General features: G+C 33.4%; 14 protein-coding genes and 5 pseudogenes across 19 annotated transcripts, besides 1 other annotated feature; 7 read left to right on the forward strand and 12 right to left on the reverse strand.

The window, feature by feature from the left end:
• Positions 1 to 151: 151 nt before the first annotated feature.
• TVAGG3_0880040 (uncharacterized protein) lies at positions 152 to 1,651 on the forward strand (the record flags this gene model as incomplete). The annotated part of the gene is made up of 1 exon (XM_001304150.1): positions 152 to 1,651. One exon carries the CDS (start codon positions 152 to 154, stop codon positions 1,649 to 1,651), a length of 1,500 nt encoding a protein of 499 aa, XP_001304151.1.
• A 96-nt stretch (positions 1,652 to 1,747) lies between these two features.
• Positions 1,748 to 22,829: part of a mobile genetic element that runs on past the window's edge.
• Positions 2,797 to 3,144, reverse strand: TVAGG3_0880060 (uncharacterized protein; the record flags this gene model as incomplete). Its single annotated transcript, XM_001304152.2, has 1 exon — positions 2,797 to 3,144. One exon carries the CDS (start codon positions 3,142 to 3,144, stop codon positions 2,797 to 2,799), a length of 348 nt encoding a protein of 115 aa, XP_001304153.2.
• On the reverse strand, positions 3,175 to 4,750 carry TVAGG3_0880070 (annotated as a pseudogene). The gene has a single exon. A coding segment is annotated over exon 1 (1,576 nt).
• Positions 4,778 to 5,205, reverse strand: TVAGG3_0880080 (annotated as a pseudogene). The gene has a single exon. A coding segment is annotated over exon 1 (428 nt).
• On the forward strand, positions 5,251 to 5,511 carry TVAGG3_0880090 (uncharacterized protein; the record flags this gene model as incomplete). Its single annotated transcript, XM_051250385.1, has 1 exon — positions 5,251 to 5,511. The coding sequence occupies one exon, from the start codon at positions 5,251 to 5,253 to the stop codon at positions 5,509 to 5,511; it is 261 nt and encodes an 86-aa protein (XP_051085860.1).
• Positions 5,536 to 6,391, forward strand: TVAGG3_0880100 (annotated as a pseudogene). Its single transcript has one exon. A coding segment is annotated over exon 1 (856 nt).
• TVAGG3_0880110 lies at positions 6,862 to 10,007 on the reverse strand (annotated as a pseudogene). Its single transcript has one exon. A coding segment is annotated over exon 1 (3,146 nt).
• Positions 11,121 to 11,803, reverse strand: TVAGG3_0880120 (annotated as a pseudogene). Its single transcript has one exon. A coding segment is annotated over exon 1 (683 nt).
• On the reverse strand, positions 13,932 to 14,483 carry TVAGG3_0880130 (integrase core domain containing protein family; the record flags this gene model as incomplete). Its single annotated transcript, XM_051250386.1, has 1 exon — positions 13,932 to 14,483. The coding sequence occupies one exon, from the start codon at positions 14,481 to 14,483 to the stop codon at positions 13,932 to 13,934; it is 552 nt and encodes a 183-aa protein (XP_051085861.1).
• TVAGG3_0880140 (integrase core domain containing protein family) lies at positions 14,502 to 15,017 on the reverse strand (the record flags this gene model as incomplete). Its single annotated transcript, XM_051250387.1, has 1 exon — positions 14,502 to 15,017. The coding sequence occupies one exon, from the start codon at positions 15,015 to 15,017 to the stop codon at positions 14,502 to 14,504; it is 516 nt and encodes a 171-aa protein (XP_051085862.1).
• Positions 15,058 to 16,872, reverse strand: TVAGG3_0880150 (phage tail repeat-like family; the record flags this gene model as incomplete). The annotated part of the gene is made up of 1 exon (XM_051250388.1): positions 15,058 to 16,872. The coding sequence occupies one exon, from the start codon at positions 16,870 to 16,872 to the stop codon at positions 15,058 to 15,060; it is 1,815 nt and encodes a 604-aa protein (XP_051085863.1).
• On the reverse strand, positions 17,060 to 17,886 carry TVAGG3_0880160 (uncharacterized protein; the record flags this gene model as incomplete). The annotated part of the gene is made up of 1 exon (XM_051250389.1): positions 17,060 to 17,886. A coding segment is annotated over one exon (827 nt), but the record flags the coding sequence as incomplete, so codon positions are not given.
• On the forward strand, positions 18,075 to 18,851 carry TVAGG3_0880170 (uncharacterized protein; the record flags this gene model as incomplete). Its single annotated transcript, XM_051250390.1, has 1 exon — positions 18,075 to 18,851. The coding sequence occupies one exon, from the start codon at positions 18,075 to 18,077 to the stop codon at positions 18,849 to 18,851; it is 777 nt and encodes a 258-aa protein (XP_051085865.1).
• TVAGG3_0880180 (uncharacterized protein) lies at positions 19,048 to 19,660 on the reverse strand (the record flags this gene model as incomplete). Its single annotated transcript, XM_051250391.1, has 1 exon — positions 19,048 to 19,660. A coding segment is annotated over one exon (613 nt), but the record flags the coding sequence as incomplete, so codon positions are not given.
• On the forward strand, positions 19,686 to 20,087 carry TVAGG3_0880190 (uncharacterized protein; the record flags this gene model as incomplete). The annotated part of the gene is made up of 1 exon (XM_051250392.1): positions 19,686 to 20,087. The coding sequence occupies one exon, from the start codon at positions 19,686 to 19,688 to the stop codon at positions 20,085 to 20,087; it is 402 nt and encodes a 133-aa protein (XP_051085867.1).
• Positions 20,317 to 20,938, reverse strand: TVAGG3_0880200 (protein of unknown function, DUF4106 family; the record flags this gene model as incomplete). Its single annotated transcript, XM_051250393.1, has 1 exon — positions 20,317 to 20,938. A coding segment is annotated over one exon (622 nt), but the record flags the coding sequence as incomplete, so codon positions are not given.
• TVAGG3_0880210 (uncharacterized protein) lies at positions 21,101 to 21,295 on the reverse strand (the record flags this gene model as incomplete). Its single annotated transcript, XM_051250394.1, has 1 exon — positions 21,101 to 21,295. The coding sequence occupies one exon, from the start codon at positions 21,293 to 21,295 to the stop codon at positions 21,101 to 21,103; it is 195 nt and encodes a 64-aa protein (XP_051085869.1).
• TVAGG3_0880220 (uncharacterized protein) lies at positions 21,348 to 21,869 on the forward strand (the record flags this gene model as incomplete). Its single annotated transcript, XM_051250395.1, has 1 exon — positions 21,348 to 21,869. A coding segment is annotated over one exon (522 nt), but the record flags the coding sequence as incomplete, so codon positions are not given.
• On the forward strand, positions 22,185 to 22,622 carry TVAGG3_0880230 (protein of unknown function, DUF4107 family; the record flags this gene model as incomplete). The annotated part of the gene is made up of 1 exon (XM_051250396.1): positions 22,185 to 22,622. The coding sequence occupies one exon, from the start codon at positions 22,185 to 22,187 to the stop codon at positions 22,620 to 22,622; it is 438 nt and encodes a 145-aa protein (XP_051085871.1).

Here is a 22,829-nt window from a genome sequence, read left to right on the forward strand (position 1 = left end):
TCCGCCCAACGAACCATGTATATTTTAATTCAAACAGTCTCAATGTCATAATTGTTATAATAAAATTTTCAGAGGAAAAAAAATAATCGTAAATTTATCTGGCAGAATTTATATTTTGTGAACTAAAAAAATTCTTTGTTCAAACATTTAAATGGAAGTTCCCAAAGTTATTCAAGATTTAACTAACAAAGACGAGAAAGACACTCGACAAATGCAAACGCTTCAAAATGTATTTAGAGCACAAATGGAATCTCTATTCCAATCTTCTCCGAATAACGGTGCAGTCGGACCATATACTCCGTATTCAGAAATACATTGTGAATTCGATATGTCAACAGAAGTTAAATGCAAAAAAATACTTGAAACTATAAATGAATTAGATAGCAGAGAAATAAATTTTTTATTACTAATATGCTCAGATATCGAGAAACAATATCCATCATTAATACCACTCTTAGATTCCTCTCTTATAGTTGCTGCTGATAGAGCAAACACAGTTTCAAAATTACAAATATTACAAAAATACATTGAAAATAAAACAAGAAAAACTGAATATGATTTTGGATTTATAATAATACAGAAAATAAAACAGAATATTGCTACTGATATTCAATCATCTAATGAAATTTCATCAATATATTTTTCCGATAAAATAATTTCAATTTTCAAAAATGATGAAAATTTCAAGAATGCAGATGATGGATGTTTACTTATTCATTATGGCGAAAATTATTTTGTATTTAACAATACAACACATGAAATCAAATATTCAAAATCATTAAATCAAAATGAGATCACAACAATAGATTTTTCTCAGATTTTAGATGTTGAAAACGGCAGAATTTATGGACTGAATACAATCAACAATAATTTATATATCAGCCAGATAAATGATGATGAATTAACTTTAACAGTTTATCCAAATGGTTTCTTATCCGAGAATCCAGAAAAAACACAGTATTCAATAAAATTATTAGGAAACATTGATGAAACTGTTAAAATAGAAAATTGTTCAAATTCGGAAACATTAACAGTATTTTACGAAGATGGAACAGCTCAAACAATAGATTTGACAAGAAGAGAATTTACAAATGACGATAAGATATTTTCTGACACTATTTACGTGTCAAATTTTTCAAATGTCAAAAAACCTTTTGTTTTCAGCTTTTGCATAATAGACAACGTCTTATATACATACAAACAACAGATAGAAAAAAGCGGATTCGCATTTTATGTTTGTCCTTTATTAGGTTTCAACACAGACCAGATTATCCTCAATATCTGCTCTGACATAATGAGACAAGTAAACAACAAATTGACAAAATTAATGTCAGGTAGAAATGTTGACACAAGACTTTGTGAAAATTCAATTGAAATCATTGATTTATGCTTATCAATTCTCAACAATTATCCAATCAAGAGTGAAATCTCTCACTATTTATATACAACATTGACAAGATTAATTGTCTTGAACATCAAAAGATTGGAAACATTGAACATGGAAATTCCAAAGTTTTATTTAGACGAAACAATTTCAATCTTAAGAGATTTACCATTGAGCCTACCATTTTTAGAGACATTGAATTTCTTTACTCGGAATTTCGATTGCAAGTGCAATAAATCAATGTTACAAATCACTTCCAATTACTGAAACAGAAATAACTAACTATGTATTGATCAGAAAAGAAAATGATGATAAACAATCTACTAAACCGAAACTCATGAAACAAGTAAGCCAGAAAATAAAAGTTAGTATACAAGTCTTGGGTATGGTGGCACTGCGTTCCACCTTACCCAACACTTGTGAATTTGACACTTTACAAAACCGTTAACGTATATTTTACAACATGAACGCAAAAACTATCTTAACCTTAAATATTTACAAAGCCGCCAACAATTTCACCTCACTATCGTTCTCACTAACAACTTCACTAATGTTCTCATAAATTTTCCTCAATATCTTCATCATCAGTGTTAACCCTATTGTAGTCATACTTGAAGCCATAAACTTTCTCTAACTTCTTAACGTACAATTTACATAACTTACCTTCGTCATCGTATGGTTTAATGATATAACTATTTCTATCTTTATAAACAGTCAATGAAAAGTCAACTGGTCTCGGATGTATTTGAAAGAACATTTATGCTCAGGAAGGAAGAATAAATGTTTAAATGTATGTTTGTTATATGTTTTGATTTGTATGAGTTGCTTTTGTTCTGTCATTACATCCAAATAAAATAAAAATAATTTTAAAAAATAAAATAAAAAATAAATGATATCACCACCCTCACACGTATGAAAACATAGCACAAAAATAAATTTAGGTGAAGTGGTGAGATCTAACCCGATTTCTAACCCCGATTTCTAACCTCACTACCTGTTTAATTCATTGCTTTATTCCTCACTGTCGTCTGCTTTCTCCAACTCTTCTAACTTCTTCTTAAGTTCAGCAATGTTGTCTCATGAAGTTTAATCTTTCTCAAAATTCCTTCTTTATCTAATGGTTGCTTTATCTTTCTAAACTGAACTCTACCATCCTTCATAGTATGAATGTAAAACCTTCTGGAATAATTTCTGATTTAATGTATTCTACCAAAAACTTTGTTTCATTGCTTCAGTGACTTTAGTCGTCATTTCAATAAAATAAAAATTTTAATATTAAATAAAAAATAACGTTATTTTTTCAGTAAGGAAACGCAGGAGTTTTACGATTTATTTGTGGTGTGGGTTCTGGTTTAAATGTTGGAGTCGGTTTTGGAGTTGACTTTTGAACAGGAGTTTGTAATTCCATAGGTTCAGGAGTCATTGAAGGTGTTGTTTGTGAAGGCGTTGGTTTTGGCGATGGTGTCGGAGTTTTGTTTAACTTCAGCTACTTCAGTATTATTTACAACATTTGCTTTATTTCTTTTCAACATCATTACTGCTCCTGCTGTAGCTAGCAAACCTAGTGGGAGACCATATTTTATATAAGGACTTGACCAAATGCTATTTTTGACAGGAGCTGGTGGAACACCTAACCTTGGTGAGACTGCTCTTTGCCATTGTGCAGCTCGTAAGAAATATTCAATAGGTGCTCCATAATCGTTTGGTAAAGTTTGTTTCATAGATGGTGAAGGTTCACGAGAGCTTGATGAAGAACTCATTTATAAGCTTTAAAAATAAACGTTCATCCTTTATTCCTCACTGTCGTCCGTAGCTAAGTTATAGTCATCTAATCTTATTATTGGGATTCCATTAGCACGCACCTGAATGGCAAAGCAACAATCCCTCATAAATCCAATAAGTGGCTTTGGTACATTTTCAGTTGCTAGTTCAATAGGTCCTTTAACAGACAATTTGTATGTTATTGGAGCAGTAGATGTTTTGACCTTGCTGGAAGCAAAAGTCCACTTCTGTTGGAAAACCACATAAGAAATGTGTGTTGTCATAGCTATCCCATTTATGTTCCACACTACCATCATCCACCAATGACCTCATAACATCTTCATTAAATCCTATCATATCATTGTTTGTATTGCAAGCGTTCGCAACCATTTCATAAAATACAGGTCCATATGATTTTTCAGGTTCTGCAGGCATATTTCCATAAGCTCCCATGGAAAGCTGAAGATATTTAAACTTAGGGTTCTCAAAATTAACATAATAGTTGTCTTTCTTTCTAAATAGTGCCCAAATACTTTTAACATTAATAGGCGTATAAGCTGCTGTAAATGTTGCACTTGAACTATCTGTATTCTTTGAGAATGAACCGTCCATAGGAATCCAATCCATAACTTTAACAGGAAAACATAAAGCCTCGTTTGTATAATGTTCTACAAGTTCTGTATAAATGTTAGGGTCTAAAGAGAATGACTTTGGATGAATGAAACATTCATTAAAATCCATCTTTGTTCGAAATAGTTGCTGGGTTACAGTTGTAATAGTAACTGTTCCACTAGCTTCTATTGCCTTCGTTATCATAGTGAATGGTTCATTCCATGGAACAAATTTATTTGTCGGTGGATTTGAATCTGAAGCAAATGCAACTTTAAGAGTTGGATTGAAAGCAATGATATCATTTACAGATATAGATGTGCATTGTAATGCGTCGCTACTGAACTTTACTTTAAGCTGAATGTTACCAGCAAATGCAGGAATAAATCTTATAGCTTCTAATGGTAAAAACTTTCTAACAGGAATTCTTAAACGAAGCTTAAAATCAAATGATTTTCCTGCTGTAATTGGACCACTAACAATTTGTCCTGTTCTGCATGTTCCCGAATGACTCCATACATCTTCATGTCGAGTCTTTGAGAAAACATCTACTTTCTTTATTTGTTCGGTAGTTTGTGAGTTTGAAGTTATATATGCTTCTTCTCTTGCGTTGTCTTGAGAATATACGATACGACCATTTGCAAGGATTTGATATCCAGCAACTGCATAGAAAGCGTCATCGAAACCAATCCAAAATCCTGGTGGGTTTGTTTTATTGGAACCTGAACCAATTTCTTTATCTGCAATAAATTGACCTTCCATTTTATACGTAATGAATGTATTGTAAAGGTCCAACATATTTTCACCAGGAGGTGAGAGATTGAATGTTACCCATGTGTTATCTTTAGCAGTTCCAGGTTGTGATGGAATCTTTGCGTCAGAATATTTTCTATTAGTGTCACCAATTTGAACTGCATTGTCTATGATATCGAAATATGAGCGAATCTGATGAATATGCTCTGCTGGAGTAAATTCGTTTAACTGTTCGTTCTGCATGTATTTACTTCGGATAAAAATATCTATTTACTTCATTATTCTCACTCTTCTTCTTGGCATTCGTGGTGGAAGTTGTTTCTTGACATTTTCAATGAACTGTACATTCTCTTTTGTCTCAACTTCTTTCACTGGTGGGTCAGGGTTCTTTGACTCGGTTTGCTTTTCAATGAAATTCACGAACTTTGCAATAAGCTCTTGGTTCGTTATTGAAAGAACATCTGGCTTCTTTTCTTCTGTTCTATTGACTTTTCAGTTTGAATAGAAGGTTTTATATGGGCTTCGCCCTCGGTGCCATACACCTTAATGTTGTCGCTCTCTGCATTCGCTAATGGAACCTTTCTTTTTCTTACGTATATTTTACCATCTTTACTCTGACTTACATAATAGAAAGGATGTTGTATTCCTCTTGCGTCATTTAATATAATAGACTCTCGCTCTGATTTTGACAAGCTCATTTTACATCGGTTAAAGTTTTAATTTTATTTTTTATCTGCAGTCAAATGACTCAGACAAGTCATATGGACAAGACCCAAGGGGTCATAGATGTTGAAGCATTGAAGAAAGAAATTCGCGAGCAAATTTTATCCGAACTGAAGGAACAAAAACAAGAACAAAAGCCAGAGAGACCAAAGAGAAAACTTAGTGAAAAACAACTTGCTGCATTAGCTGCTGGAAGACAAAAGAACCCACGTTTGCTGGCGAAGAAAGCTAGAGAAGAAGCTGAAGCAAAAGCTAAAGAAGCTGAAGCAAAGAAAGAGTAAATGGTTTATTTTTATCCGAATTAAATGTATAGACAAATACCTTTATCTGTTGCGTTCAGTAGTGAAAACCCTGACGTCAAAATAAAGGGGAACAGAGTAACGTTTAAGTTTCCAACAGACTGGATTGTGAACATAAATGAAGAGAAGTACATTGGCATAACATCTATGTATATAACACGTGCATTTAGGAAAGTTGACTTTATACTTCAAGTCGAGATAGAAAATGACGAACAGTCTTTAAGTGTCCAAAACATTCACATATACAAATACTTTAAAGACGATACAACTTTACAAGAATGTATGATTTCCTTCAATGAAATGTTCGAGAAAAAGTTCAACATTGAAGTACAAACTTTACAGCCTTTACGTGAGTTTTTTGCACAACTGAAAGAAGAAGGTAGTCAGCCACAACTTATAGACTTTCATTATGAATTTAATGAAAATGAAGATGGAACACATGACTGTCAGTTTGTTATATATTCACCATTCAATGAAGTAGCTAAAGAGAAAGAAAATCCATTACGTATAAGATTTCAAATCTCTGAACCAAGTGATGATTTCAAGAATGTTTTCAATTATGATGCAATGCTTCCGAGGAAAAATGAATTTTCAAAGATTGTAACACCTGGCATTTGGGATAGAAAGCAAGCTATATTATTATTCAAACTTAAGTAAGGGAGTTGAAAATGAGTTCATTGGTCATACAAGAACTTCACCACTTCCTAACCCTAAATACTATAAATTAACTGGCTTCAATCGTGAGTTTTGGATAGACATGTTCTCCACTCATGACCATAACTGCCCAGTGTTCTTACCTCCAGACCATAAGGACTGTCTCTACATTGAAGCACAACTCTTAAACTCTACCATCGCAGTATTGTAAAATCTACGCTAGCTTTATTTTTATCACGAATGACCTCATTTCTGACAAAAATAAATGACCTCATTCATGACCTCATTCATGACCTCATTGCTGACAAAAATAAATGACCTCAGAACTTCAACTTACGAATAAAGCTTGTTTTAGTCGTTATTGAGAAGTTAAACTTTTCAGCAAAGCAAGGACTAGAAGACTTACATAAGTCAAATCCAATCTCTTGACCGTCATAAAGTGCTTTATAAACTTCATAACACTGAACTCAGAGTCTTTGTCAAATTTTCCTTGCGGAACCATTAAACCTTTATCTTCATCATAGAAACACTGAACAGAGTCAGGAAACATTTCATTAGCGGTTAAAGCAATAACATCTTGCTTCACGCCTTTCATTCTGCAGTGAAATGCAACTTCATTTAAATCGTTAGTGAGTAAGTCTATGTAGGTCTTCTTTCCACAAAATATTGACTTGTATGCTAACTTTGTTTTCCAGGTGTTATTTCTGCGAAGTCACTATGAAACTGACCAAGGTTTTTACCAATGAGAACTCTTCCATAACGTTTCTCAAACTCTTCAGCTAAACGAGGGATATCTTCATTGTAGAGATGCATACTGTCCGTATCGCTATAAAAGATGTCCATTCCTAAGTCTTCAGCAGTACAGAATACTTCACACATTATTCTCTTCGACATTGATAGAATATTTACACCAAGTGGACAGAAGTTAAAGTGTCTGCAAATGCTTTTCGTTAGCTTGAAAATAGTTTTATCTGAACCATCCAAACCTTCGAACTTCACTATATGGTTGTAGTTTCTGATGGCATATCTTATAGCATCTTTGTCATCTACTATGGTTATTTTTGACTCAATAGGAGATAGAATAGTTTTGCCATAAATACTGTTCAGAATGAGCTTTATATTTTCTTGCAAAGGATTTCCTTCTTTCTTATACTTTAACCTTAACTCAAACAACTTCTTTACTTCATCTCTTATTCTAATATCTCTGTTTCCATCGTAATAGTATCCTTGCAACACTTCACATTTGACACCTTGATATTTTATGAGGTCTTGTAATGTTATATGGTCAACATACATTAAACAGCAAGTGTTTGAACTTCTGGGAACGTTAAGTTCTGGATTTAGTTCAGGGTCACAAACTATTAAAGGAAAGTGTCTATGTATTCCAATCTCTGTTATCTTAATGAGAACAAAGAAGCCAGACATAAACTTTTCACCAATGGGTTCCTTTTGGTCGTCATCGAATAAATGTCTCATGAGATACTCTGTGCTTAGCATCTCATCCTTCATAACCTTTGGAATTCCTTCTAAAGTATAAAGTCTTGCTATAGCTGATGGATATAATGAAACAGCGTCGAAGTCAGCAATGAGTTTCTTTTCGCTCTTTTGTTTCATGTTATCTGACAACATACATCTTCCACCTTGAATGCATCTCGAAATAAATTCTCTTGGTTTATTTGAGAGGTCATATAAATTTCCATTCGGGAAGTACACTCTGTTCTCAAATAATTTGTTAGCAATTGAACAAATACTAACGTAGTCATAAACGTTTAAATCAAACTCTTTCAATAAGTCATTGCGGAACTTTACAAAACCTTCTCTTAAAATTCTTACATCTTGTTTGCAATAAAATGTGCTATATTTTTCTAAGTCGAAGTGGTTTTCATCTATTCTGCAACCTTTGATGGAATCTATGTTTTTCATAAATGTATCTGCATCCTGGATAAACTTACATGCTTCAGAAATGACACCAGTTCTGTTGTCATTTGCTAACAAAGTACTGCTGTAGTAGTTATATGGAAATACTTCTTTCGGTCCTGTTTGTAAGTTAAACATAGCAGGAAATAGTTTAAGCTTCTTATTTATAACACTGTAAGAGTCTTTTATAATAATTGCCCTTCCTTTATATAAGCCAGTTATTTGCATTGTTCGTGAACCTTTAATGATGGGAGTTCCTTTCACTTCTGTCATGTGTCTTAAGATGAAGTTTATATCATAGCTGAGGTTATGGAAATATATTAAACTCTTGTCAGGAAGTCGTTCCAAAAATTCTGTTGCACAGTTCTGACCCCAAATGCTTTCACTCACTGAACCATCTTCACTGTCGTAACATATGTTAAAAGCTTTATGAAAGCCATCGGTACTACACTCAAAGTCAGCAAAGAAAACGTGCTCAGGAATGAACTTGCACTTATTTTTATTTACTTCTTTTGACTCTGCTTTCTTCTTCAGTTGTACACAATACTTTGGAGCATATGTCAAATCTTTAAATGGTGCAAGGTTCTGTTTATATAAGTCAGTCGTATATGTGAAAAGTTCTCCATAAGAAATAGGTTCGAAATATTTGCACTCCCACAATGTTTTCATAACATCCCATAGCGGTGTAGTTCTATCATAACGAACTACATATTTGTTCTCTCTCTTTGTATATATTTTCATCTGTTTCTCAATGTTCATTCCACCACACTCCTTCAAGATTTCTTTGTAATTTCTGACGAAGTATGTTGTCATTGGAAGTCTTTCGTTTAGCATGTAGTGGTCTTCAACAAGAAGTAGGTCAATAGTTCGAACAGTTTCACATTCTTTTGGTATGTATCTCTTTATTTCATTATATCTTGAGTCATTGAAGTAACCAATGGTAACATTAAATGCTATACCTGTTGCGTCAGAAATTTCTTGTACTTTACTTTGAGGAAAGTCTCTAACACGAATGACTTCTCTCATGTGGTCAATAGTTTCTTCATTTACTCCAGCCTGAATGCAAGCATAAACGAAACAATTGTCTTCTGTCATAAGTGTTGCAGTTCTTTTGTTCAGTTCATTGAAGATTTGGTAGCGTTCAAGATTTATAGGTAATGTGCAAAGATACTTCCAGAACTGACCGCTTCTCTTCTTATAAAACTTCTTTTCACCATTATCTTTCCAAAAGCTTTCTATAAGTGCTGGGTTTCCTGTTTGCTTAAGAGCTTCCAAAATGGCTTTCTGGTCATTTGTCAGTGTGCTTTCATCTCTATATGGTCTCTTTTTTGGTTTGCCTTTCTTTACATCTGACATCGTTAAGCCTTCATATTCTGTTAAATCATACATCTTTATTTCAGTAAGATTCTTTATGTTTGTCAAGAAGAAGTCATAGTGCATTTCAACAATACCTGCGGCATTTGCTTCTATCTCTGATATAAAGTTCTCCTTCAAGAGCTGATGTAGTAATGTTCCAATATTATTGAGGTTTAACGTAGAACATTCATACTTTCCACCAAGTTTATAACATACCATCCATCTCTGTTGGAGTTTATTTTAATCTTCTCTAAGAGTCTCATGAAAACCTTACCGAAATGTTTGTGTAAATATTCTCTGTTTGGTTCATCTAAAGCTTCGATGTTAAAGTCAATGAGTCTATTGCCTGACTTCACATTTCTCTTCCTATTCTCTTCATCTTTCTTTAACCATCTCTCACCTTCTTTTGGTTTGTCGTCAATGGAACGAATGACATCGTTAGCTTTGCGAACTTGTTCTATAGCACTTTTAAACATCTCTCTTCTCTGTTGTTTCAGTGTGTCGTCTCTTCTTCTTGTTTCACCAACGTTTGCATTTGTTATGTCAAACATTTCTCTTCTTACTTCATGAGGTACTGAACGTCTATGATATAAGTCAATAGCAACGTCATTTAAAGGAAAAGTCTTGCATGGACTTCGTCCTCGCCGCGTTGCGGCTTTATGAACTCATGAATTCTATCATAACTTATTGCACCATTATAGTCATTGAGGATGTCAGCGAGTGCTTTTTTGTTTGTCGCGTAATGTTTTGCAACTCTATGTTAGCTTCTGTAAGAAGTTGTTTTATTTCCGAGTGTTCTAACTTAGACAACTTCCGATACATCTTTAGTAGGAAATAAAAAAATATTTTTTGAAAAAATTAGATTAGATTTTTTTAAGTTATTTTTCAAAATAATTTAATATTTTTATTTTAATGAAACACATGCAAGATTGCAAGTTCTTTTCATACAATGCTCTCGCTACTGTCATCAAGAATGAGTTCAATGGTGCTTCAAACGTTAATGTTATCTTTAACAAGAAGTTTGTGAAAGAATCTAAGTTGGTCAGTATGTCAGACCATTAGCTTGGTCCATTGACCGCAACGTTATACTTCACAAGAGTTAGCAGTAGTTTTGAAACAAAAGAGTTTCTTCGTGAATGTCAAAGATACTCTATACTGTTATAAAGAACTCTAACATTGACTTCTTCATATTGCTTTAAATCTTTCCGAACAGAAAGAATATAAGAAGGGTGAAACAAATGTGAAATTTATCCTTCATCTCTGAAGACAATAACGAACAAAGATGTTATACAGAAATTCTTACCAAAGGTTGAAGAAGCTTCAATTGACATTGACGAAGAAGTGAAATGGTTGAAGAAATTGACCCTGACGTTATTTGAACAAAAATATTATTTTTGGTTAGTCTTCATATCGATATTTACAACAATTCCCCAATGTATAAACTTTTCATACGCTTTTTCATAAGCTTATATATACCTTCAGAAATTTTGCATTAATCTTTAGAAGCATTTAGATATTGTTTAAATGCTTTATATACCTTCAGAAATTTTGCATAATCTTTTATTTGTTTCGTTCTCTTTCTGTCATGAGTTCCGAATATTTAAATTCATTGTTCTTTCATATGAGATAAAATTTTATAAAAAATAAAATTAGCTTAGATTTTTTTATTCTTCCTCTTTGAAGTTATCGAAATATTCTGTTATTTTTTCCTTCAGTAATGGTAAGTCTTCTTTGAAGGTAAGAATTGTACAACCTTTAATATCATAGTGTGTTGAGGAGAGTACTTTTGACAATTTCCTTTATTTGCTCATTCGGTGTCATTGAAATCGGTAAGTTTCACGATAGAACCAGTTTCTGTCAGATTTATATATTTTAGCGAGGTCATAAAAGCTCTTGTTGTTTCTTCTCACTAAATGCAACATAACCATATCTCTATCTTCTTCTTTCCCATCTCTTCAGCGTAAATCATATACTTATAGCTTTTTCTTTCCTTTGGTACTGAACGTGGTATTCTTTTCTGTATGCTTTTGTCTTTGGATTCAATGACTTCATCTTTTGATTGAAGTTTCTTTTCCATCTCTCACGTTCTGCTTTATATAGTTCATCTAACATCATGAAAATATAACAGCATAACGAGGTGAAGCCACATTGCTACAGCGTTTACTAAAAGTCTATGAACATAATAACCTTTCAAACCAGGAGCCAAATTCTTTGCGATTTTCGTAGGAATCTCTTCTCTCGGTTTTCCGAGGGAAGCAATCATATGAGGAAATTCTTCTAAAAGTTCTTTTGTCTGTTGGTTTTCAAACCAATGATATGCTTGCTTTGTAGAACGAAGAGCATTCATTATACTTTGCATTTGGTACATGTCATCTTTGACTGAAGAATGAGACGTAACTATTTTTGTTATACTGTATGTATTTCGTATTCTTCATTTATAGCTTCATGGACTATAACTGTTTGTTGTGTTCTTGATGTTGTCATTACTGTCTTTACATACAAAATAAAAAAATAAATAAAAATAAAATTAGCGTTATTTTCTGACTTTCACAAAAGACCAAAAATAAACGCTTTACATGTATTTTTCAGCAACTTCGTCAATAATTTTATAGCTTTATCTATCTCATCTACTTCAAACGTTTCTTTACCTTTTATGGGAGCACCATACATTTTTCTCAAACTTTTTCAAGTAGTTCTGTTCTGCAGCTCTCATATCATTAACGAAACACAACCTTGACTCTATTGACTGTACTGTCATATCTTTGAGTTATATTATATGTTCTTCCTATCTATATCTCTTTGTATTGAAGTCCTTCGGTTTCTGAACGATGTAAAGTAGCCTTCACTGCAACGTTCCGTATCGAATGAACCATAAGTTATGAAGTTATATCCAACAACTGGGTCTAACCATAACAAAACTATTGGTATAAGACTTTTGTCTATAAGATATGCTCTTGTTCCATGAAATGCTACTGATATCATAAGCTCAGGATTTCTTGTCAAAAATTTTCTGAGTTGAAAGCATTTCTACCCAGTCGTTTGTTTTCTTTCCAGATGGTGTTATATATGTCTGACAAAGAATATTTGTTGTATTTCTTTGAGTATCTTACGTTTAAATCACCTATTCTAACCACTTTGGTGTCATTGTCTATCTTTCTAACTGTTTCAAACTCAATGTTTGTCATTACTGTCTTTACATACAAGATAAAAATTTTTCTTAGAAAAAATAATGTTTATGTTAGCACGTTAGATCTAACACGTTTTCTAACCACTTTTCTAACATCGAAGAAAACTATTTACAAGCGTTTTACATGGTATATGTTGCGATGGTTCATGACTTTAAACAGTTTTGTAGCTTCTATTTCTTCACGAAGGATATCAAAAATTTTAACTATGCCGAAGGTTTCTTTATATTTCTTCTTGACATCAGATAATAGGAAATCGTCAGCAGTTGGATAGTTTTTGTTCAGAATGCTAACATGTCCATTTTATCTTCTGCTGGTTTCTCTACTTCTTTCTTTAAGTCAGCATAGTCGTTTCTCATACGTTCTAATCTCTTTGACGGAGTAGTTATATTTCCTCATTGCTGCTTTACATTTTGAACATTGCGGATTCATTTTTGCGTTATACATTGAAATTTGACCTGCTAGAACAACTAAGGCGTCAATGGTTTTCTTTAACTCAAAAGTTGTTGGTTTTATTTGTCCATTCCATATTTTACATCTTTTATCTTTATCTCTTATCTGCCATACACATTCAGCAACTAATGAAACAAAGTTGTCGTATGTCTTAAACTCCCCAGATTTATATATGTCAGAGATGTTCTTATATACCATGTCGCAATCTTTGTCCATAACTTTATGGTTGCAATGATATCCTAGAAACTCATAGTTTACTTTACGTATGAACTTCTTTATTTCTACTGAGTCAGTTGGTTTTCACTTCTATTTCAATCGAATTCATGAATAGTGAGCTTTTGTTGTTGGATTTCAGGCAATTTGGGTAAATGGTCAATAATATCCTGCAATGTCATAAAGATACTGTTCATTTGTTTCATCTTTCGCACTACAGTCTAAATTACTTGTTAAAAGTTCTTGCTTAATTCTTTGTATTTCTGTCTCAAAAGTATATGAAGAAGGAATGAAGCTTTTCATCTCTACTAACATAGATGTTGGATTCATAACTAAAGAGTTTGGTGAAGTTGTTGTTTGAAGTGTTGTAGAACCTATTGTTGAATCATATCTTTACATACAAGATAAAAATTTTTCTTAGAAAAAAATTAGCGTTATTTTTTTCATAAGGAAATGTCAAAAATTCATGATTTTCGAGAGTTTTAGACCATGTTAGAAAAGTGGTTAGAAAACGTGTTAGATCTAACATTCTAACATAAATAAAGTTTATGTTAAAATAAATGGTACCATTAATGATATCATGACTGTTCTCGTTCATGTCTGATTTACATCTAATGAAAAAGTTTAGAAGAATTTTCTTATTCTTTCTGGCTTATTTTTGTCTTTCCAGTACTCCCGCTCTAATGGTCCCAGATGTGTTGGCTTTGACTCTCTCAAGTTCTTAGATGGTATAACATCTTCAACGCCTCCTTCATATCTTACTTTATAAGTGTCATCGTTTATGTTATAGTTAAGTATTTCAATAACCACTCCTCGCTTTGCTTCGTCAATGGTTTCAGCAAGTTTACCATTACTACTTTCGACTAATTTATGACGAGGATAAAACGCAATAGAGTCGTCAGCAGCTTTTATAAGATATCCATTACCTTGCGTAGAGTCTACGATATAATAATTTCGACTTAACCTTAAACGTTTCTTTGTCAACGGTTTGTCGTCAAGAACTACACGAACTTTTGTACCAGGAATGAGGGTAAATTGTGTTGAATTTCTGATATTTTGTGTTTGGCTTCGTTTCTTTTGTATATACTTTTCTTCTTGTTGTTGTGTCATTGAATTTGGTGTATGTCCTGTTGTAGAATTTGTTGAGGAATTATATACTTCGAGAAAATGTTTCATTGTTTCTTCGGTAAAGTCTCACTCTTGATTTAAATCTCTGAGCGTTCTTATGAAGCGATTAATGATACCTAAAATATTATGGTTATGGTCTTCAGTAGTGTAGTGAGTTATGTTATGCTTAATGAGAAATTCTGTGATTTCGTTGCTGAGGTATGCACTGTCTTGGTCTGATGTTAAAGTACTTGGGTTATGTTCTGCTACAAACTTTTGTAAAACTCTTAACACTTCACGAGTTCCTTTATTTCTCATTATATACGCAAAAGCTTTGCGAGTGTTAACATTTATGAAGATGAGGAATGGTTTATGTCCTCCTTTTCTGCTTTGAATGAGAGTGTCAAATTGGTATGCGTCAGGAGTGTTGGAGTAAATTGGTAAAAAGTAGTCGTAAGGGTTTATTTTTGTTTGATGTACAACATTTTTGTCAAAGAACCTTTTCACTTCAGCTCTGTTAGTAAATCCCCAACTTTTTGCTGCTTCATTGAACTTCTTAAATGACCTCCATGGATGTTGTTCGAATACTTCTTTCAAGCTCATTTATGTAAAGTTAAAGATTTTATTCTAGGCTCAAGCGAGTTCATTGAACGCGGTACCATGCGAATATAGTCACAAATGGTGGCATATAATCTTTACCCAAGCCTGTTGGATTTGTTGTGAAAGTATGGACATGATTTCCTCCTGGTTCAGTTGGTCGAAAAGTCTTTTTTGCTGAATGGTTATAATCTGGAGATAAAATATCATAGCCAGCTTCATATTCTGAGTTGTATAATGGGTGGTCTCTTAATGAGTGGCTATGGTCGCCAGAAAAGTTTGTAGTTCCTGTATGAGTGTGCGGGGGTAAGTTTGCTTCTTTAATTTTCTTCGAACCACCTGTTTGCTTTGAAGAGTTCGCACAATAGAGGAATTTATCTACAATCTGTTCCCACGTACCAAAACCTAAAACACTTGCCGGATTTGTTGAGTTCATTGACGTATAAATAGAGCCTATAGGATATATGGTTTCAAGAATCTGGGCCTTCATTGTTAGAAGTTCATGTTTAACGTTTATAGTTTTATTGCCTTCTACAATATTTATATTGTTTGTTATTAAACCATTAGGAAAAGTAGGAGGATAAATTCTTTGTTCTTGTACAGTTGCACCGTCTCTTCCTGTTTTTGTTACTATTTCGATGCATGCCTTAATTTCTTTAATCTTGATTGTTTGAAATTCTTCATGCACGTGCTCTTTATCGGCTTTTCCATTAAGCGCAGCATTTACTTCCGACTTCTTTGCATAATTTTCATCTACATAAGTTTTGTCGGCTTTCTTATCTAACATTGCTGGTAGTTCATGTGCTTCAAAGTTTCTGGCATGACCTTCAATATTCCTGCAACTGTTATCTAAATTGTTTAGTGTATCTTTTACGCTTGTACTTGGATTCTCTAAAGGTGCACTTGAACCAAGGGTATAGTTCAATATTATGTCGTCTGCTCTAACAGTAGTGAAGGATTTATGTGTATGGTTCTTGTCGGCTTTACTGTCTAATGTAGCTTGAAGTTCATTTATATCGGAGATGTTGTGTTTATGAGATTTCAAAACTTTGTTCATTGCGTCAAGTTCATTTTTGTCCGCTTTATTTTTAATAGCATCTTCAAAAATTATTTTTGACTTAACTCTTAACATAAATCTTGGTTCAACTAATACACCGTTAACATTGAAAGTAGAGGCATAAATTTCACCGGTATAACCAAATGCTTCTGGTGCTTTAGCTACATCATACTGTACAATACAGCTTATGTCATAACCTTTAGCACGAATGTATTTATATCTTCTTTCATTAACATTTTTTGTCTTCGCTTCATCACATCGTGTTAAATATCCATGGTAGTTCGTTATAATCTGTTCGTCTGAAGTTATATAATGAACGTGGTTCTTGACTTTATCACCCAGAGCTAAAAGCTCATTTTTGTCTGCTTTTTCGGCTAATTTCTCATTAACATCATTCACTTCTAATTCAACTCTCCCGCCAGAACTCTTATTATCATTAATCTTTTTCATTAATTCGGTAATTACGTCATAAAGACTATATTCTGTTTTTGGTTTTGTAAATAATGAGTCAAAATTTCTTTTCATCATTACATCGCTGACATTAATGATATCACCAATTCCTTTTTCATTTATTCTCTTCATTAATTCTGCAATAATGACGAATATATAATCTGTTAATTTATTCTCTTCATCGAGGGTTATAGAATGTTTTGAAATTGAATCATTAACTCCTCTAAATAAATCAATAACTTCAGGATACACGTTTTTAATGTCTCGAATAACCCGACCAGTATCCTGTTGTTCATGTTCTTCGTTCCCGTCGTTACGTGGTTTTATATCTCTAACCATCATCAACGCAGCCATAACCGGAGGGTTTGTTGCTATCTGTTCGAAAATCCGTCCGTTATGTACGGTATATCTAAATAATTTCTTTGTGTTTGTTAAAACATTTGAAACAAGTCTTTTAAAACCATCTACAAAATTTCCTGTTTCACCTAATGTTCTTGCAGCATTTACAAGCTCACCCATTCCCGCTTTTGACCCCAAAAACGTCCATATTGCATTTATTTCACTCTGTATAGTTGTCCATTCAGCGAAACTAACACCCGCATTCGCTAAGCTGAAAATGAAATTCAGTGGATCGAACTTAATTCCACCTTCTTTTTCAATTTCAACGAACTCACTAACATGAGATTTTAAATATTCTTTCGTTAAAATTGTTTTCCCCGATGTTATGTCATTAACGAAACTATCACCGTCAAAAGTTAACGAATTCAATTTCGTCGTTGATGCTTTTATTTCATACACCGCTTTATCGATAGTTTTTGGCTCACCTTCTTTAGAAGCATATGAAACATTAATGAATGAATTATATGTATTCGTGAATGAATTAAAATCAATGATTTTCATTAATGACGCCTTTAATGATTCATTTACTGTCGAATCCCTTAAAGTAATTAATGAACTGTCATTTATGAAAGGTACACTGCAAACCGTCGAGTTTGGATCAAATGCTATAGTTGGTGCAGGAATATTAATGATATAAGTCATTAAATCATTAAGTGACGTAAATAATGTTGTCGTTTTTGATTTAATTTCTTTAGCATCTGTTATATATGGTAATTTTATTTCTGTAGTTTCTGAATTAAAGATATTCGCTAAAATGTTTTGTAAACTGTTTTGAACAGCTGTGTAAACCGTTGAATCCGGAACTCTTACGATTTCACCATCCTTAATAAAAGGCATTGTACATGGCGTAGTGCTTGGGTCAAATCTTTCGGGATTATAATTCAACATATATTCTAACGCTTCATGAACAGACTTATATACTGTTGTGTCGTTCTTCATGACAACTTCACCATTTACAATGAATGGCATAGTGCATGGAGTTAAAATGGGGTCAAACTTTTCATAGTCCTTCCATGTTATGTATTTCTCGGTATTTCCATCACTGATAACAATATATTTGTCAGTAAGTGTGAGAGAGTATTGACCAAAATATAAACGTTTAGCTCTGTCAGCTTCATACGCATATGCAGCTATACTCATATTTTAATGAGAATAAAATGTTGTTCTATTTGCAAAGTACAGACCCAAACGAATACGGGACAGTAAAACTACAAACAAACTTAGGTCTACAGAATGAGCCACTTGCATTCAGAATGGTTGACTTTAATACTATTGCTTCATTCGTTATAACTGACGAAACAGATTTCATGGAGCTTGAAATAAATGGAAAGAAGCACGAAATAAGATTTCACAATAATGTAGAATATAAGATGGAAACATTAGCTGGAGTGTTAAATGCTCTCATAAATACTACAATAAACAAGGATAACGGAGAAAACTTAATGAATGTTAAACTTATTGCAGGAGTTTTGAAGTTCAGTTATGCGAAAGAGTTTAAGATACCGAGAATGAGTCATAGAGTACAACTTCTTTTGGGAGCATACCATATGACATTTCCTTTGAAAAGTGTTGACAAAACGATTGAGATGAAATCTGTTCCATACGTATGTTATGGTAATTGTTTATACATTGAGTCAAAAATAGCTAATGTCACAGGTATTTCAGGAGTTAATAGTAAAGGTTCAGTAGAATATAAATCCTTCTGTTATGAAGTAAATTCAATGTTCATTCCAAACGTTCCTGTCATAGCAACTCATTTAGGTAAATGGGTTCGCATTAGTCCTCATAATTTGAAAGACATGCAATTCAGACTTGTTGACTTTCAAGGAGAGCCTGTAGAACTGAAGGCACCAGTGCGAATGACTGTTGAAGTTGACTTTTTAGAAAATATTAAATGCAACAGCTTACAAGAGAACTCAGAGCTAAAAATATAAAGTATGAATGTTATGTATTAGGTCATGAACTTTGGTTGTTGCTGTTTGATGAAACAAATGAGTTAGTTATGTCAGTCAAGAGAACAGAAAAATATTGTGTTAGTGAAAACTGCACCAAGTCAATAAGATTAGGTTTGCATTATGAAGATGAGTTCGATACTGTTGAAGAAGTTTTGGATAGATATTACAAATTGCTTTAATTTACTAAAATATTTCAAACAAAGCTTATAGTAAGTAGATAGTTTTGTATACTCGTTCGAATATTTATACTTAAACTCAACTCCTGGAGTACCTGGTGTTTCAATGATGCGGATGTTACCTATTTTCATGAATATTGGAGTTTGACCACAGCATTCGATTTCAGGGTCGAGATAGTCAATGACACATTGCTTTCCTGTTATTCGTGATATAATATTTTCAAGGTCCTCCTTTGTTAGAATTATTTGGTTCTTACTTATAAGATTTGTCAAAAGCTTCTTATCGTCTTTGAGTAAAATTGTTTGGTATAACTGAAGAAGGTAATGGTCTACGTTATCTGAAGGATTTGTTTGAACATTTGTGTAAGGGTTGTCGTTGGCTTCTCTTGAAAGAATTTGGTCCAGTGGTGGATACTCTAACTTAACATCTGATGTAGCGTTAGCGTTTGAAGCTGTGTTTAAATTCACGGATTTCAGCTCTGGTTCTGGTTCTTTCAAACACTCTGAACTATAGTTCTTTATGACAATATTGTTTGTTGTTCGTGAGTCAACATTTGATGTTGGTTCAATTGGAACATTAACAGCACCAGCTAAGATGGATTTGCTTCTCATTTCATATAGAATAAAAACCTTTTATATGTATGAAATGAACAATATACTCGACAAGGGTTTGAATGTAAAGCTAACGAATGAAAATATTGTTGAATTCACTGAGACAGGTGCTGTGTATAAAGATGTAGAACTACTGAACAAAAGAGCTAAGGGAAGAAGCAGGAACATGAACAAAGGGTGGAAGCCTATAAAAATTTATGTCAATGATGGCTCAGGAGGTTCAAACATAAAGTATGCAGAAAGTTATAGAGTTTATGCTCTCAAAGGTGAAAAGCCTTCATTTAAGAACAGCTATTCTAACGCATATCCTCAAAAGTTAACGGATGGAGAAGTGGATGATATGAATGACAGCAAAAATATTAACAGAAATGGCGACAGAGATGCATGGAATTTGTTTACCATCAGTCAATTGAAGGTTAAACTTTAAAACAATGTTGGTCGTTCCCATGGAATATTTTTGACTTTAATGGTATTAGTCATGATATGAATCTCAAGGTATGAACGAGGAGAGATGAGAGACTTATATGCTTCCCAAATTTCTTCAAAAGGTAATGTTATACCTGACTGTTTCCAAATGAGTTCAATATCATAGCGTGAGAAACCTTGAAAGATAACGAAGTCAGTTATGAGACGTTTTATGTTTAAAGCAAGGAAACGCCATGTTTGCATAAGTATTGCTACAGTTAAATGGTAATGTCTGACTTTAGTTATGATGTTAGCTAATGGTGAGTCAGGCTTTGACACTAAACCTTTTCCGGCGAAGTCGTCACAAACGAGCAGAGTGTTTGAAGGATACTTTTTGAAGGGGTATTTTGAAAGTTTTGATAGAATGTAGTTTGTCAGTCGTTTCATATCGTAAACTCCTGAGTACTGACGTAAGTGGTGTTTGTCAATAATTCTTTCCATCTCTTCTGAAGTCTTTTGCATTCCTGACTGTATGAACTCTACAATAGCATAATATTTTCTCTTACGTCGAATGTAACGTTGAAGAAATTCAATGAGTTCACTGTCTGGAACTTTAACGACAGAGGCTTGAACTTTTGACATAAATGTTTTCGCTGTTGAGTCCATAGAGTCTGAAGTTGCTGATATAATGATTTGGTCATAATATGAGTCATTTCCTAAACGTTCTGTTATGAGTATATGACGAATGAGGTTAAATGTCTTACCTGAACCCATCTTTCCACAATAGAAATAAACGCCATTTGAACAGAACTCATAGTCCTTACTGAAAGGAAGAATGAGAGAAGAGTTAAGTTTGTCTGTAGTTTCATTCATGTCTTCATCTACGTCATGTATTAAATGCTTCATTTTATCTCCATTAAAAATGCAAGTCAGAAATATTCAGAACATAGCACCGAGTCTAACTGACAAGAGTATAAAGATATACTATGAACATGTTATGATGAAACCAACCAAAATTCAAGAAAGTCAGTATACTTATGAATATCCAAGACATTGGGTAGAGTATATAGGAGGTGAGAAAGCTATTGAAATCAGACAGGTTCGAAGTATTCCAGCAGGAAGAACAATATTATTGAAGAACTTTAATGTTTTGAGGTATAATGATGAAACAAAGAAGCAAGATAGTTTTCCTGTTGCTGTGTATGTGAACTTAGATACAGGAGATGACATGAAAGTTTTTAACACAAAGCTTCAAACGGTAGTGAGAGAACAACTGACTGCAGAAGGACACCCATTACCTTCAGAAGTTACCATAGCATATAATTTTGAAACAAATGCAATAGATTTTAAAATCGCCTCTGCAAAGAAGTCAGGTTTTACATTTAATGAAGCAGATGTATATTCGAATGAAAACTTCAAAGCTATTGCATGGTTAGATAATGACGATTGCTTTAAGAAAATATTTAAATTCAGTGACTCAAAGATGTCAATAGATGACCTTCGTGGAATGTTACCATCGACGTTTACAGTTGAAGGCTCAGCAGGATTGCTTACAAGATTGTCAATTGGTGGCGTTTGGTCTCGTGAGAACATTGTTATAAAATCCAGTATAAGTGAATTTGCTGAAGAATCTATATTATGTCTTTCAAACTACATGTATTCGCCACCGAAGCATTATAGTATAACAAACTTTGTCAGTAAGTTTAACATAAGACTTGTCGAACCTTCTTCAATGAAAGATGTTGTGCTACCTAAAGATGGAAAGGATGGACTCATTATTGAGATGATTTTAATTGCATATTAAATGAGCTTGTTCTTAAAGGTCGTTCATGATGAAATAACTGTTGTAGAAGATGTTAGCAATTGTTCAGACATTTTGAAGCGAATAGATGAGATAAGAAAGAAGTTAGATAGACCGCAAAGCGGTGAGGGTGAAGCCCGTGAGAATGTTTATGTTTCATTGACTTTCTCCAGTAACGAGAACTTTTATGAGATAATATTGAAGAGAGATGATTTTAATATGGGGTAAATGGTAGCTTGGGCAGCTTTAGGCGCAATGGGAACAAAAGCATTAGCATTTGGAGCAAAAGCACTTGGAGCTTATGACGCAGTAAATAAAATGAGTGGAGGAAGGGTTTCAAAGACATTAGATGCAAATAAAGGAAAGATTGGAGGCTGGGTTGCAAAGAAGTTAAGATTAAATAAAATAGGGCTCATAAATAAAGCATCCAATTTGGTTGCGACTGAGTCAGAAAATGCTTTAGGAAAGGACGATGAGTTTGCAAAACACGCAAAAGACTTTAATGACCAGATGAAAGGTGAAACAATGCATTTAAATAGAGTCGATGGAACTAAAGAAAATGTTTCTTCTCCACCAGCGGTTTATCCATACGGACCTTATGGAATGTATGGAAACCCTTATGAACGACCATTTGACCCATTGACTGGTGGAAGTAATTGGTATCATTATGGACGAAGAAGAAAGACAGTCAAGTTGGAGACAGACGTGAAGAAAGCAACTAAAAAGAAACCAAGGAAGAGAGTTATAAAGCAATGAATTCAACAGGGTAGAAATGAGGTTAGAAATCGGGTTAGATCTCACCACTTCACCTAAATTTATTTTTGTGCTATGTTTTCATACGTGTGAGGGTGGTGATATCATTTATTTTTTATTTTATTTTTTAAAATTATTTTTATTTTATTTGGATGTAATGACAGAACAAAAGCAACTCATACAAATCAAAACATATAACAAACATACATT

This window comes from Trichomonas vaginalis, chromosome VI (genome assembly GCF_026262505.1).
Source record: "Trichomonas vaginalis G3 chromosome VI, whole genome shotgun sequence".
Lineage (NCBI taxonomy): Eukaryota > Parabasalia > Trichomonadida > Trichomonadidae > Trichomonas > Trichomonas vaginalis.